At 33.4% G+C, this 15,878-nt stretch overlaps 1 protein-coding gene across 1 annotated transcript in view; it reads left to right on the forward strand.

The window, feature by feature from the left end:
* MS3_00005223 (uncharacterized protein) overlaps window positions 1-15,327 on the forward strand; it is a 30,457-nt gene extending 15,130 nt beyond the window's left edge. Inside the window, exons 7-10 of the mRNA XM_012943948.2 lie at window positions 4,824-5,091; window positions 9,411-9,598; window positions 11,694-13,830; window positions 15,069-15,327. Of these exons, the coding sequence (XP_012799402.1) occupies window positions 4,824-5,091; window positions 9,411-9,598; window positions 11,694-11,840 (603 nt within the window). The 3' untranslated portion in view covers window positions 11,841-13,830; window positions 15,069-15,327. The remainder of the gene's footprint in view (window positions 1-4,823; window positions 5,092-9,410; window positions 9,599-11,693; window positions 13,831-15,068) is intronic.
* Window positions 15,328-15,878: the final 551 nt, after the last annotated feature.

Raw genomic sequence — 15,878 nt, forward strand, 5'->3', positions numbered from 1 at the left:
CAACTTAAAAGAATTAGGAACCCATACCAGTAAGATAAAATTACCATTAACTTTTACAGCTAAAAGAAATCTAATTCTCCAGTCGGTCATCATCATTAAAAATATTTTTCTTTGTAACTAAGACTCAAATGATTGTTTAGGCTAGCTATCAATAAATAATACTGACTGACTAATATATCGGTTAATATACACTTGTGTGTCAATGTTTAACGCTTTTTAATTGACTAGGCTACCTTGTTTCTCGTTTGACAACGACTGATAAAGAGCAGTGTGTTCTAATTTTTGGATTTTACTGTTATCCTTCACAACTCTGACTTCATAGTTTCCATAAGAATTCTTGCAGATTGCTGTACATCGGCTGAACGACACTCTAGTTTTTTGTTCAATATTATTGGGAAGTGAAAAGGGATAAAGCATATCATAGTTCCCCAATAAAGGCATAAGTTTTCTGTTCTGAATTTATCGCTGTTTCGTTCTCGATTGTTTATTTCCAATTGGTTGACCACTGAATAGTGACCAATTTAATGTATGTCAGGTCCTTCAAATTTTATCGTCATCATCCGGAACGGATAACTCACTGGTACCGTCTCTGAGTGTGAAACCGGGTGATACGGGAGAGAGAGCATTAGTTACCTCAAGATTACAGGTACACCTTACTGAAGAGTGCCAAATAGCACGAAATGTAGGTCTTTCTTTCCACGAACTACTTCTTTCTTCCTGTACTATATCCTTATACACAACCTTTTTATTTTATATATTACTACCATTTAAATAATTAGTTCCATGAATTTGGTGTTCACCTTGTCGTGCTAATGAGGTATGGCAACTTGGACCGATGCATATATGTGCCTGGTCCAACGTTGTAGCTGACTGACTGACCTTACTTTTCAAGTCGAACAAAGAGGTTAACAAACATTAAATATTTGTTTCCTTATTTCATAAGAATCCTACGCAAACTATATTTTGTTTAATTTAGTAGTATTTTTGCACCACATACTACTTATGAGTTTATTGTTTATGAAATCACTCGTTTCTCAGTCAGTGTGTTACATAATTGTTATAACCTTTTAGTCTTTAGGTATTTTAAACCTATCTGATCATAGTTTTCTCATTCACAATGGCTATCTGTGTTTGTACACCACAACATCAAGTTTTTTGTGATTTTAGCAAATAAGATATTATTTAAAGAAACAAATCAATTTATAATGTAATAAATCAAAATATCTGATATTATGTTTTATCAATGTCAATGTAACTAGATCTTTATTAGATCAAAATAATTTTAGTCTGAAAATTTTCAAATCACGTACTACTTCCAAAACATATACCCATACTGAATATCAAAACAACCAACACATCTTTTCATTTTACCTTGTTACTCTTATAATAGACTGACTGATTCAATTTACAGAATTCGAAATTGTTTTTTTCACTATGATTTTTTTTGTTTCAGTAACTAACACGGTAAATCTATAACTTATATACTGCTTTTGAGCAACACTAAAGTGATCTTGCGAATATTCATCTACTTACTAGGGCTGAATGATGGTTATAAACCAGTGCGAGGAATTAAGATTATGATTTTCAGTTGATGGTTAGGGTTAGGAATAAGATTTAGGGTTTTCATCATGAACTGACATAAGCTAAAATGAATGAATGAATTTTGCGCCAAAATATAAGACCTGTAATCATAAATCTGATTGGTTCATCCATAAATTATGGTCTCGCCACTATCACTGAGTCTTAAAAACACAATGAAATCCAAGTTTTCAATTTTCGATATATGGGCTACAGGTTATTTTTGTATAGATAAACTCGTTTATAATCATCGCTGAAATCCGTGAAATAGTTTAGGCGAATTTTAAATTTACTTAATATTTTTTCTTAGCTTTTATCATTTTATACTTTTAAGGCCATCTTTTAAGGACATCTGTTATTAATACATTTCATCGACAACCTGTATGATTTTAGTGGTTTCACATGCTCAAATTTTTTTGTAAACCATTGTGAATGTACTATCATGTACTATCATGATTACTTATGAAACTGTGAATATTTGTTGTGGAATATGAAGAAAAATAATCAGATGCTTTTTGTGTTGTAACGAAACAAGTATTGGGAATATTGAAATGGTTTGAACTATTGTATATTATATTATTAAATAATTGTTACCAAGGTCTTTTCATTTTATTTTTACAAAGTTTATTTCACTTAAAACAAGAAACAGCATATATATATGTTACGTTTAGGATTGCAAATAAGGTAATTTCTAATTGGATACGACCGACTACTGACACAGAACACTCCGATAATAATCTCTAACTTAGTGGAAGATAGGAAAAAGATAAGAGTGCAAAAAAAACGCTTGATATCTCTACAGTTGAAATTGAAATGGAATAACTCTATATGTAATAATAACAGAATGGCCTTGTGATAGGGAAATTAACAAACTTCTCATGAAACCAACCAATCAAATAACAACTGAGGCCATTGTGGTAACATGATTTAGAGAAAAAAAAGTTGTATTCACAGTTCTCGTTACACAACACCACAAAACAGTTAAATAGCACAAGATTATCCTAACTACATATATTACATTGTTTTTATCTGTAATTTAATGTAATAAAAAGAAATACTTTGAATCATCATTTTTTTTCGTTATAAGCTTTCAGATAAATGAATCACTACAAATAGTTACTTGATTGTCTTGAAAATTGCGAATTTTTGAAATTTCTGGAGTTTTTCTATTTCTTTAGTGTCTTTACATTGATAATATTATCAGATATTGATTAGTTTACATAGAGTTTATTATCATTGAACAAAGTATTAGCTATTTTTCTGAAGAATAAAAAAGAGGCGACAGTAATATATGTGTATTTCATTAGTAATTTACACATATAGATATACATTGTGTTTAAATAAGCAAACAGTAAAGATGGATGTTCACAGTCGAATATCATTATTATGATATTAAGGAATGAGATCATTTTTTGTTTTTCCTAAATAAAAATGACATGTGTAAATATAGTAGTCGTGGATGATTCATAGTGATAGTTATTATTGTTATTAAGATTATTATTATTATTATCGTTCTAATTAACGCGTGCCAACGAATCAAGGGATCAACGTTGAATGATACGATTTTTCATAGTACAAATAAACATTTATCTCTTAACCGTATGGTTGTGATAATTTAAAGTATATTTAATGGATAATTCAATATTCTATTTCGTTAAGAATAATTATGCTTCTGTCTTTCCCAATAAAGATATTTTTTTATAAATTAGAGAAAAAACAAATTATATGGTTAAATTATTTTCTTTTAAGATGTACTATCATGATTACTCATGAAACTGTGAATATTTGTTGTGGAATATGAAAAAAAATCAGATACTTTTTGTGTTGTAACGAAACAAGTATTGGGAATATTGAAATGGTTTGGACTATTGTATATTATATTATTAAATAATTGTTAGATAGTTGGATTTTTGTATTTCTATGTTCCTTGTGTTGTAGGCTTCCCTTGAACTTATTGGCTGTTGTTGGGGTGCACTAAAATCTAATGATTCATGTAAATAACTTAACGCTTGTTTGAGATTAAAGTACTAGATGCCTAGAATAGAGCAGTAAAAACTTGTATGCTGTATTCCTTCTTATCAGAATCGATACTGAAAATAGAACGCTTGCGTATCAGCGGACCAATAAGAATATAGATTATCTTGGCCTCAACTCAAGGTTGATTGTACCAGTTAAAGTTTACCATTGGCCAAAACTTACAACGCTAGGATTAGGGTAAAGGTGAAACAGTACTTGCGGGGTAGGAAAGTTATAACCGGGGCTCTGATTGATGAATCTCCGTGACATATCGATTATCCTGCATTCATGACAAATCGGTATATCCGTTGATTGTATTATATATATATTTCCATCAAGTCTTATCAGTGTAAACTCTGTTTAGGACAATAAACCATTTAATGTATCACACATGATTTTAAGCTATATTCATCATGTTGGAGCTAGAGGATGCGATATTACTTCCCAAAATCACGAATTTTTTCTTGTTGGATCGTGCTTGGTCGGGTCGTTAGTAATGAACAGTAGTTGTATTTATTGAGTCCGCTAAGTGATTAGTTCAACTTCATACCTAACTGAATCAATGACCTATTTTATTAGGAACTTAATGATCATGAGTAACGACCAAGGAATTTTAATAATTATGGGACAGCGAGCTCCTAATCCAGTGTCCAGTAAAGAGACAGAGTTAGCAAGCAGATCCGTCTAATTTTCTATGTACTTTCATAATAACTCAAAAACGTACGATAATATATGATAAATAATTAACCATACATCAACGCAAAATGAGTTTACATTGTGTACACAACATGAGTTAGAACTAATGCAAAACTGGAGAAGTAGAGGAATCATTAATTAACCTTAATTTACGAATGACAAAACGTGTATCAACAGTTAATAAACTAAATGAACGCTGATACATAAAACATTGTGTAAATATAATAGCTCATGTATTTAACAATTATAAAATAAAACTATAAATAATAATTCCCAGTACGATAGCTCTGAGAGTGCAAATTTTCTCAAATCCTCTCTGATATGATAAAATGAACTTGACGAATTGGATCATAGTACATGGGTTGAAATTATCGCTCTATTCAGTGTTATGATTGAGAATAAAGTCTTCAAGTTTTTTATCTATCTCCACAATAATACATTACATCATATGAAGGGTTATTTTGGAAAATGACTGAAGTTTTATGATTTCCTCACCCTCTCTTTAAACTTTTATGCACTCATATTTGTTTTAGGAACTTTCTACGGAACTTCAAAAACCTAGTAATAATAAACAAATAAATACACAACCAATAATCCAGTCAACCCATACACTGAAAAAGCATAAAAGTTGGCAAAATAGACTACGTGATTTAGAACCTGTTGCTTGGATGATTTTCATTGGTGATGGTGCCCATAATTTTATGGATGGACTTTCAATAGGTGTTGGATTTACTCAAAGTATCGGTTTAGGAATAAGTTTAACATTGGCTGTTTTGTGTGAAGAACTCCCACATGAATTAGGTAAAATTATTTTTCCATGTTTTCTTCTTTTTGTTACGAAATATGTTCTATACAAAGTCTAACGCATCACATTCTGGCTCACGTGAAATCAAAAAACATTACAAGGCCCCTTATATTCTTTACGTGTAACGCTTAACTATTTATCTCTGTAGTTGATTAATTAAGGTAGAATTGGCAAACTCCGTTTCATATTACCAATATTCCGGAAAAATTTAAGGATCTGGTCAGGTTAGGTAGATAGTAAGGGAATAAATAGGAAACGCCCATCAAACATTCGTCCTTGATCTCATCACACTCAAAGTTTCCATGACAATCTTATTCTAGACCGATTATCTGCATATACATTTAACTCAAGTTTCACAAATAAAAGACAATGCGAATTAGTGAAATGAAAAAAACGTTATGAGGAATTCAGAAGCTCAGAATTTGGGGAAAGACAAATAATGGATGCGCCTGCGCCATGGCAAGTGGTTCTAAGCCATGTCCATCAAAGTCTGTAACTATTGGTTACGATGATCGTGCGGACCCCAACCAAGTAGTTCACACCTGTTAGCATGGCTCAGTCCAATTCTCAATGACTCCATGGATTCATTCCATGTTTTGGTTTACCTAGCTTTCTTTCAATCTGCTGTTACACCAGACTTCTCCCGTTGAGGTAGGTGGTGATTAGGCATACATAACACATGCTCCAGCCACCTCAATTGGTGGAGACTGAGTACCTCATCAATCGATTTATCGTATTTACCTAGTACTCTATGCCTAGTCCAGAGATTGCTTGCTCCGTGTTCCCAAAATACACGAGCAATGTTTCGAAGACGTCTATGAATCCGTACCGAGACCTCATCAGATACCAGGGCATCAGGACTGGTGAGACTCCCAAGATAAGTGAGGTGGTCCGTGACTTCAATTTTTCCACTCACTATCACTGATTCAGGCGATGACGTAAGCCAGTCTTGGTGTAACATTTTACATTTAGAGAAAGCGAGCTGCTTCCGGAATATGCTTACATTGTTACTTTAGGTGGTCAGAAGACTGCATTTTGTCAGCGTTCTCTCCAAACAGAACTATGTCATCTGTGTATTTTAAATCAACTAATGTATCGCCTTGTAGAGGATCAACTCCTGGAAAGTCAGAGGATGAAAATGCTATCTCTAGAACCTCGTGTATGACAACGTTAAATAATAATGGGGAAAGCGGACGACCCTGACGGACACCAATTGAAGTATTTAGTTCTGATGACAGTTCGCCATAAGCCCTAACTTGACCATTAGTGTTTGAATAGAGAACCTGGACAAGGTGAATGTTCGTTTTTGGTACGCCTTTCAATGATAGACACTGCCATAAAATCAAAGGAGTGGGATGCCGCCCTAAGGTCAAGGGTTACAACTATTGACGGACATCGAAAAGTATGTCTATGTTCTATGATCTGCCGAAGGGTGAATATTTGGTCTGTACATCCACATCCAGGTCTGAACCCAGCCAGGTTTTCTCGGGTTCGTTGTTCGCGAGCTCTAGTTAGACCGATGTATTATTGAGGATAATACTACACTACACTATTAGTCGAACTGATTCGCTTGTGATTGCCACAAAAAGATTTTTATTCTGTATTATAAACTGGAACGATCAGCGATCGAGACCAATCAAATGCGGTTACATCCAGTTTCCAGGTTTTTGCTAAGATTTCAGTTGATGATGACTGCTAGCGCTGGATGATATTTACCGAAAATTCTATTCACGCTAGCGCTAGACCACCATCCTTAAAAATCTCAGAGGTTAGTCCATCAGGCCCTATTGTTCTCGTACGCTTTAGACCACTTATAGCCTTTTCAGCCTCATTAAAAGTTGGAGGACTTACACAAATTCGCCATTCAGGCTGGAGGTCAGTTGAGCTATTCTCTAAAGTACCAACTGGTCCAATCTCCTGGATTGAGAGTGAATAATACTCTCGTCTTTTTCCGAGATAGTTTCACTAATAGCCAGATTTTCAATACGCGTTACCTTGATAAGTTTGAACACTTGTCTACCGTTACCTATCCCTGCCGCCTTTTCCATCTCTTCTGCTTTCGCTATCCACCATTGTTCACGATCATTACGTAAGCTTTTTATCAGCCCACGTTTAAGCTTCCGCCGCTCTTCATCGTGTTCGGAGCCAGATGGGATGTTTCTGATCATTTGTCAGTTGGTTCATTAGGAACTGCTGAAATCCACTGACTTTTCCTTACCATTTGGTTTAAGTTGTTAGTAGATATCACTGTTGTTTCCACAGCTTTTCGGCTATCATACCATGGTTGACTAACTCTTCTAGTTGTTCCTGAAATATATTCTTAACATTTTCATCATTAAGTTGAACTCTAAGTGATTTTCTTGCTGTGGCTTTTCTACGTCCAGTAAGACTCAGACAAGTACGTGCTCGAGCTAGAGCATGATCTGAGATTAAGCATGTGCTCCAGAATGAGCGACAGTCTTCTATTGAGCCTCTCCGACGATAGATGATGGCAGTGTGGTTTATTTCAGTCAATCGCTGAATTTATTGTGCAAGTCGTCACGTCATAAGATGCTTTTCCTTATGTTTAAGGCTGGTGTTTGCTAGAAATAAATGGTTATTTGATCATAGTTGCAGCAGACGGTCGCCATTATCTGATTACACAGCTGCAGCATCATAAGATCCACCTGAATGCCTTCCGGTTTGGTTTTGTTTACCTGATTGGGCACTAAAATAACCCATCACTATTACTACATCAGGACATCTAACTTTTCGAATGAGATTGGATATCTTCCTATAAAAATTAATCTTTAATTTCATCCAAGCTACAAGCAATAAGAGCGTAAGCAGGGCAACGATATGTCCCTATCTTTTTGAGTTTTTACTATCCCGTTTAGTTGGACAGCACAAAAGCAACTCTCTATTTGAATTTGGTCTTACAGAGGCTATTCTGGTTTAGAACTTAAGACTATGCCTGCACGAGTGAGGCCGCTGGAAGCAGTATTGGGGTCTCCAGATACTCGATGGGTAAATTGTGCTGGTTGTTTCTACTGACATGGTGAGGTCGAATAAATTACCGTACTTGGATCCCGTTTGGTCGTTTCAGAACATACACAGCATACATCGATGGCGCAAGACTCTAGAGTCGCAGCTAAAGAAGCTTGTTTTCCTATCTGACACAAGGTCTGAACATTAAAAACTTCAACATGTAGTTTAGAGCGTGGTTTCAGGAGACTAGGAATGACATTTCGTGAACTCAAAGCATTAGCATCGGGGGCGCGTGTGGATAAAGATTTATGAGAACAGATAGTTGTGGGGATGGAAGGATTATTCAGAATTAAGCAGGGATTTGATCTCGAGTGCTATCAGTGGATGTATGAGGGCGGTTGTCACTTCCCGGTTGCCCACACTGTGGAAGAATATTTCTTCTTGAGGGACTGAAAAAAAAAGCTGAATTAGTGGTGGTCTTGGCGATCTATGAGTGTGACCGCAGAGCTTAAGAGATAAATGTTTTAGGCCGGTCGCTCACAGCCTTTTTATTGAGAGCTTTAAATGTATTAACTCCGCACTTCATACGGCCTTACTGCCGAAGAAAGAAATCCGTGGGATGAGGTGAAGTGTGATATTTTTGGGCAGACCTTTTCTAGCTTCTTCCTCCTGTTATGAGGAGTCGGCATTGATTAGCTGCTGGTTATCCGAGGAAAACATCTTACCTGTTGTCACAACCCTCTACAGTCAGCAGTACGACTTTGTCCTTGGGGCCTAACCTACCTGCTTTGCATGGTGGGACCTAAAAGAACATGTTTACCAGCCAATATAGCTCAGTTGAGTCATCGTGATAAGCAAACCCGACCACCGCGTCAGGGTAGCAGCTAAGGTTGAGTAAGTAGACGTGTTGTTAGGTAATTGTCGAAATCCCTAAATACTGTTAAAATGAACATATTCAGTCACTTATATCATGGCTATCCACAATATGCTAATATGTAACTACTTCATATTTGTGTTTCATAATTACAGTCGTTTCAATATATATTTGTTTGTAGTAATCGTAATTTTAAGTATAAATGTTTCGATAGACAACTTCTAAGTAGATACCGATTAAAGCAAAAGTTGCTAAAGTAGTTTTATCAAGCTAATTATCTGATCAGTACATGACTGACTGGCTTTGTTATGAAACATCTATCTGACCAGCTTTATCAAATAGCATGGAACATGAATACCATAATTTCACCATTAATCATTATCCATAATGTGTATTTGTTTGTTGAAACATGCCGAAAAACAGTATTTAAAAAATATATAACTCTTCCTTCCTGTTTTATGTTTCATTTTCAAGGTGATATTGCTGTACTTCTACGTTCTGGACTAACTGTACCAATGGCTATGTTATTTAATTTTATTTCTGCGTGTTCAGCATATATAGGATTGTTTGTTGGTTTATCTGTTGGTGATCTAAATGATGTAGCACCGTATGTGTTTGCTTTAACCGGTGGCTTCTTTATGTATATTGCTCTTGCAGATATGGTAAGTGGTAGTAATTAGTTAAGAAATTTATGGTAGAGTAGCTTTTAATGTTCATTCGGCTTGTCGACGTAAATATACTAATATATTCATAGATTTTGTATCACGAATTGGTCTTAGTAAGATCATCATTGAAAACCTGAAAGCATTGGACGGCCGCTTCGCCCTAGTTTTGGACTCATGAAGAGTACTTATCCACGACCCTGCATCCGGGAACCGAACCCAGGACTTTATCAGGTCTCGCAAGGGAACGTGTGACCTGTAGGCTACTGATCCGGCATCCAACAGTGTTTATGTATAACTTCAATTGACTCATAGTCTTGCGCAACCATCCTCTATTGTCTTGGGTGGATAGCTGTTTCCCACTTGACGTGATTGAACGCCACTTCCTGGATGCGCGCTCATAACTGCGCACTGCTGAGGTGTCCCATACTTGAACGAAACGGACGTTTAGTGACTTCAGGTTTTTAATGGTTATCTAACCTAAATAAGTTCGTGATATAAAAGGCACGAAGATTTTATAATCTTCACGAAACCCTATATTGGTAGTATATGTTTCTATTATTTACTTCGAGAAATTGGCGAATAAGGGTTTCTTGTTGTAAAAAAGCACCTAAATAACAAAGTGTCATTGAAATGAATTAATTAGAAGTATGAAAAAAGGAATTAAATTTTTAACTCAAATAACTTACCATCATTACTTTTGTAGTAATGACGATAATGCACATCACTCTGTTTATCAAATGTTTGTCAGTTAAACCGTACATGCTTGTGAATCAACATTTGACATTTTCATTTATACTAATTTATTTACACCTTTGGTGGAGTTATAACATAAAATGGTTCACTTTAAAAAGGGTTAAATTTATTGATATGTATTCCTATGGCTTGTGTTGTATGTAAGAGCTTTTGGAATGGTAAATATACATGTAGTTGGGGGAACTAGGTAGTTTATCTTTATTTTATGAACTCACTGTTGGCTGACTAAAAAAGAGCATAATCTTAGTGTATTAAATCTACGCTCTACAGCTTTTCGTACACGTTGAATTACTATTTCACCGGCTATATCACATTTGAACTGTATTTTCAGGAATAGAGGCTATTTTAGTACCGTTGATGGTCTCTATATAGGCTTGGTTCCAAACGTATACTTCGTTAGGTACTGTGATGGGTATCCGTGTTGACCTAGCAAATTTTGAATAAATTTTAGTTCTTCTTCAAGAGTGTTATCGGAACAAATAATTTTGGCTCTGTGATCTAAGCAGTCGGTGTTTATGTTAACTTTGTTTAGTCGACCCACGATAAACATTTTCTATGGTTGTTCTTCTCGTCAATAAGACGTCTAGTGAGCAGATGATTTCTCAGTTTTCTTCTTCCTTTATTAAAATGATTTCTCTGTCGACTTCGGTAAAAATTTCTAGTAGGCTCCAAGCTTCTTCGTTTTTCATTATCATAAAACTGTCATACACATAGTGACAATGAAGTTTTACATCATCTAGCTAGTAAATAAGCCTAGTTAATTGTAAGATACTTACACTTCTTATTTCGCTTATTACCGGTACCTAATTTCATTTTATGATCGTTGTACTACAATATCGCATATTGATGCTCGCTTTTTTCCACAATTTATTGAATACTTGACTGGAAAGCGTGTTAACCCTACACAGCAGAAAATCAAACGTCTAATGACCAATATTCAGCCTATATAACTCCCTTCATGATGCGTGACAATGTTTGATGTTTCAAGTAAAATTAAGCCTATGATCACTTAGTAAACAATGACAAACATATCCATCTACACTTAGTATAATCAATAATGTTATATTCACTTGTCGACTACTTTATGTTGTGTGCTATTAATAAACTCTCTTTCTGACCTATCATATCTGGTTCTCTATCGTTGATTGGATCATTGAATCAAGTGTATCCATATGATTAAGTATTATGAAACATTTAAGATATTTATTTAGTGTTCAGTTCTACTTGGTCTATGTAGTATTTAGTGTTCAATAAAAGCTCACTAAAATATCTTTTCTTTTTCTTACAACAGTATTATTGTTCTGTTTTTTTTCTCACACTTACAATGTATATATTGTAGCTTCCAGAAATGCGTGCTATGGAAGATGCAAAACGAACAGAGAACGGTAATTGTTGGGCAATGTTTCTCACAAATCTTATTGGTCTTCTATTCGGTTTTGGATGTATTGTGACAATTACATTGACTAGTCAATATATAAATATTTGATTATTATTATTATTATTCTTTCGTAACTTATAAAATATAATGAAACAATAAACTAAGAATTTGTCAATCCAATGATTTTCATTGTGATTTATTATTTTTTTTCTATTTACCATTTTATTCGTCTTTATACTTTTCCATTTATTGTTTACTCTTTATCTGTCTATTGAATCTTTCATTATTTTTAAAATGAATAACTTTTATTCAATTTTAATCTAACTATATACATAATTGTTTCAATTGTTTAAATGTAAAATCATTTGTTTGTTTGTTTTTATTTTTAAAATTATACTTTTTGTTTACTTCAAATTGATTATTATGCAGTCTGAAATCTATCCTCACTATCTTTTTCTCCCATTTTTCCATCAATTAATTAATTGTTTCCTATTTTAATTTAGAGACAAAGAAAAACAAAAAAACGCTATTGGATAATTTATCAGTTCTACTTTAAAAATCATAATGATCAATCTTGTTCACTAACGTTTCACTTATATTTTTTTATTATCAATAAAAAGTAACTGTATTTTGTGTGTGTGTGTGTGTGTATCAGAAGTTCATTTTGTTATTACGTTTTGATTGCAATAGGCATAAACATCTAGATAAGTACATAACCACATAAACATTATATATATAATTTCTAGTCAATTCATTCTTGTATTATCTTGTAATCCGTTGTTACCTTTGTCGCTCTTATTACCATTGAAATTACTATTATTAAACATATGAATGTCCATTCAGATTCTTTAGTAGAATATTGGGATTAGTTATTGTAGTGATTTATTTTGAGTACTGATATTAGAAACAGTTCATCAAATAGTCGTTCTTTAATTTCCTGTTTATTCTCTGTTGACTAGGTTATCTTCGATCATACAGAGATCACTTCATATATATATATATATATATATATATATATATATATATATATATATATATATATATATATATATATAATTTGCTCACTGTGAATATATTGATTATTATTACTCTATGAATGCTATCTGTATTTTGTTTTCTTTATGAACTTTCATGCTTATTTTGTCTTTCTTTTCTCTACAACTGTTTTTTAAAAAATCTTTTATTTGTATCTTTGCTATTGTTATTATTAATAATAATGTCACTACTGCCAATAAGATAACACTAATAATACCGTTGTTTTATAATAATAATTATTATTATCATTATTACAAATAATATTATTTATACACTGGAATGTTGTTATAGAAGTTACTTGACAAATGGTATTTGAATGTAAACAAATGAGCAGTATTTTTTTAAATCATTTGACTAATATTTATATATGCATATATATATATATATATATATATATATATATATATATATATATATATATATATATATATATATATATATATATATATATATATATATATATATATATATATATATATATATATATATATACGTTCACCCAATACAGTTTGTAGACTCATTTAGGCATCATTATTAATATCATTAATGGGTAATTCTTTTATTACATACATGTGAGAAGTTTGACAACTAATATAACTTTGAAAATACTCGGTTTTTTTGTTACTTAGATTAATATTAGTATAATTGTTTTGTGTACTTGTTATCTTGATGAAAAACACAACTGTTTTTTCTATTAGTTTATTGTTTTCTGTGGCTTTCATTTACCTAATTAGTGTAAGCGTTATTTTCGGTATTAAAATTAATCAGTGATAAATCAATTCAATCGGAATATAGTTTTGTTTGTGTGTTGAAAAAAATTATTTTCAATCTTAAGCAACATTTTTATTATTTAAAGTTTTAAAACTGTCAAGTTATTATTTTTGAGTAATAAAAGCAAATAATATGTTGGCAATCGAGAGTAATATTTATACTTTTCTTTCATTGACTAGTTAAAATAATCACAACATTACCAATCTAGTTAACAAAAGTGATTTAAAATATTAAGCATTCCTGTTTCTATCCATTTATTTACTGTTAGTTTGCTAACACATGAACAAAAAGGGTTTGTCTCTATGTAGATTTACCTAGACTTTTTTTACATTGAAACTTTGGCAATTTTCAATCAGTTGTAAACCTATATCGAGCTATTTTCCATCACACATTATTGTTGATTATCAAATAAATGTTTCCATGCCATACCGGATTGGTGGACACGGAAAGTCCACTTAGGGGAGTTGGAAAACTCTGATTCCAAACCGATGGTGTACACAAACTCCAGGATCCTGGGGGAGCGAATGGCGTGTGAACCTATTGTTGGTCACCAACTACCATTGCCTTGTCCATCAGACCCTTAAATCGAAGGCTCCTGGTGTAGCCCTCTAATAAAACCACCTGCTTCGGCCCGGGGAGTATAACCCCACACACAATTCAGGTGACTAGTGTGGCGCATATGTATTCGGTGCCATCGGGACCATCGAGTAAGTAACGCAGTTGTTACGAAACGGGTAGTAGGTAAGGATGGCAAATCCATTGATGAAGTAGTGAAACTTGATCAGTTGAGATGGCTGGGACACGTGTTACGTATGCCCAACGACCGACTGCCTCGACGTGCGATGTTCAGTGGTATAGGAGTAGGTTGGAAGGAAGCTAGGGGCGGCCAGACCAAAACATGGTACAAGTCCATGAAGTCACTGACAAGTGGACTGAGTCATATTGGTAGGTGTAGACTACCTGGTTGGGGACTGCGAGATGATAGCAACCGTTGGTTAGAGACTTTGAATGACATGGCTCAAAATCGTTTGCAATGACGCAGGTGCATACACTCTTTGTGTTTTCCCAAATTTTAATCTCCGGATTCCTCCTTGTGTCTTTTTTTTCTATTCCCAAATTTATTTCACTGGATTATACTCTTTATATAACATCTCCAAACCCTAATCTTCCCGATTACTGCTTATACTCTTACTACCTCTACCACTACGGTATTCGAATCGACAACTGCATCTCTGTGCTAATGTGGTATGGCAACTCGAACTGATGTACTTACGTACGAAGTTCTACGTTGTTACTGACTGACTGACTGAAATAAATAAATATAGAAAATTCCGTACCATAATCATGTCGTATAATGGAATAGTAAAATTTAGATATAGCATTTCACATTAAACAAAAAACCCATTTAGTGAATGATTCTTTTTTTTAAATTTAAATAAAATCTATTAGTTTTAAGATATAACTGTTAGTTTATTTACACTTCTGTTATTACCATAAGTTTTTCAGTTTCATACTTATTTTAATTTACAGATTGCGTTTTATAACTGTACGTATAGCGTTTATGACGTAACCTAAATCTAATTCCTGTAAAACTTAAGGAGTATCAACTCAATGGTTTGTATATTTTCGTCTTCCTTCTCTGATCCTTTGAGAAACGACTGACAATAACTTTAAAATTCATACATCAAATGCATTAGGGGTCGGAAAGTAGTGTCATATGAGCAACAGGACTGATCATAAACGTTTACAGACAAGAGTGAATACCTGCTAATTACTGTTTATTGCGTTCCTACGTTTATTTTAGAATATTCAAAAGTTAAATGCTCATTAAACGGGAATTTTGTTGAACCATTGAATATTTTATGCTGAGATTTCATTTATAGTAGTCAAGCGAACAGCATTGGATATAGCATGTTTTATTATTGTTAATAAATAATTATAGTAAAGAGATAGATGATATTTTCTGGAAAATGTGAGTCATTGATAGGGTTACTGAATAGTAAACTGCAGGTATGAAGTGTACATATAACAAAAAAACACTAGATTTCTTTCAGTTTCCGAATATCCTACTATCGCATGAGTAAGATAATAACATCGGCTTGAAATTTTCACATATGCTGTATATTTCTTGTTACGATACGGGACCTCACAATCTCGCTCGAGGATTTCTAAGGAGTTTTAATCAAGAAACAATGAATAGACCAATGCTAGTTGACGTAAAATTAATTAGTTGAAATGGATAAAAAATATTTAGACCGAAGTTTGCGATATGACATCTAGTCTCCTTCAAGCGTTCTGATTATCACTTACTAAATAACACATACTTAACTTTTACTAAGT

This window comes from Schistosoma haematobium, chromosome 3, assembly GCF_000699445.3.
Source record: "Schistosoma haematobium chromosome 3, whole genome shotgun sequence".
Lineage (NCBI taxonomy): Eukaryota > Metazoa > Platyhelminthes > Trematoda > Strigeidida > Schistosomatidae > Schistosoma > Schistosoma haematobium.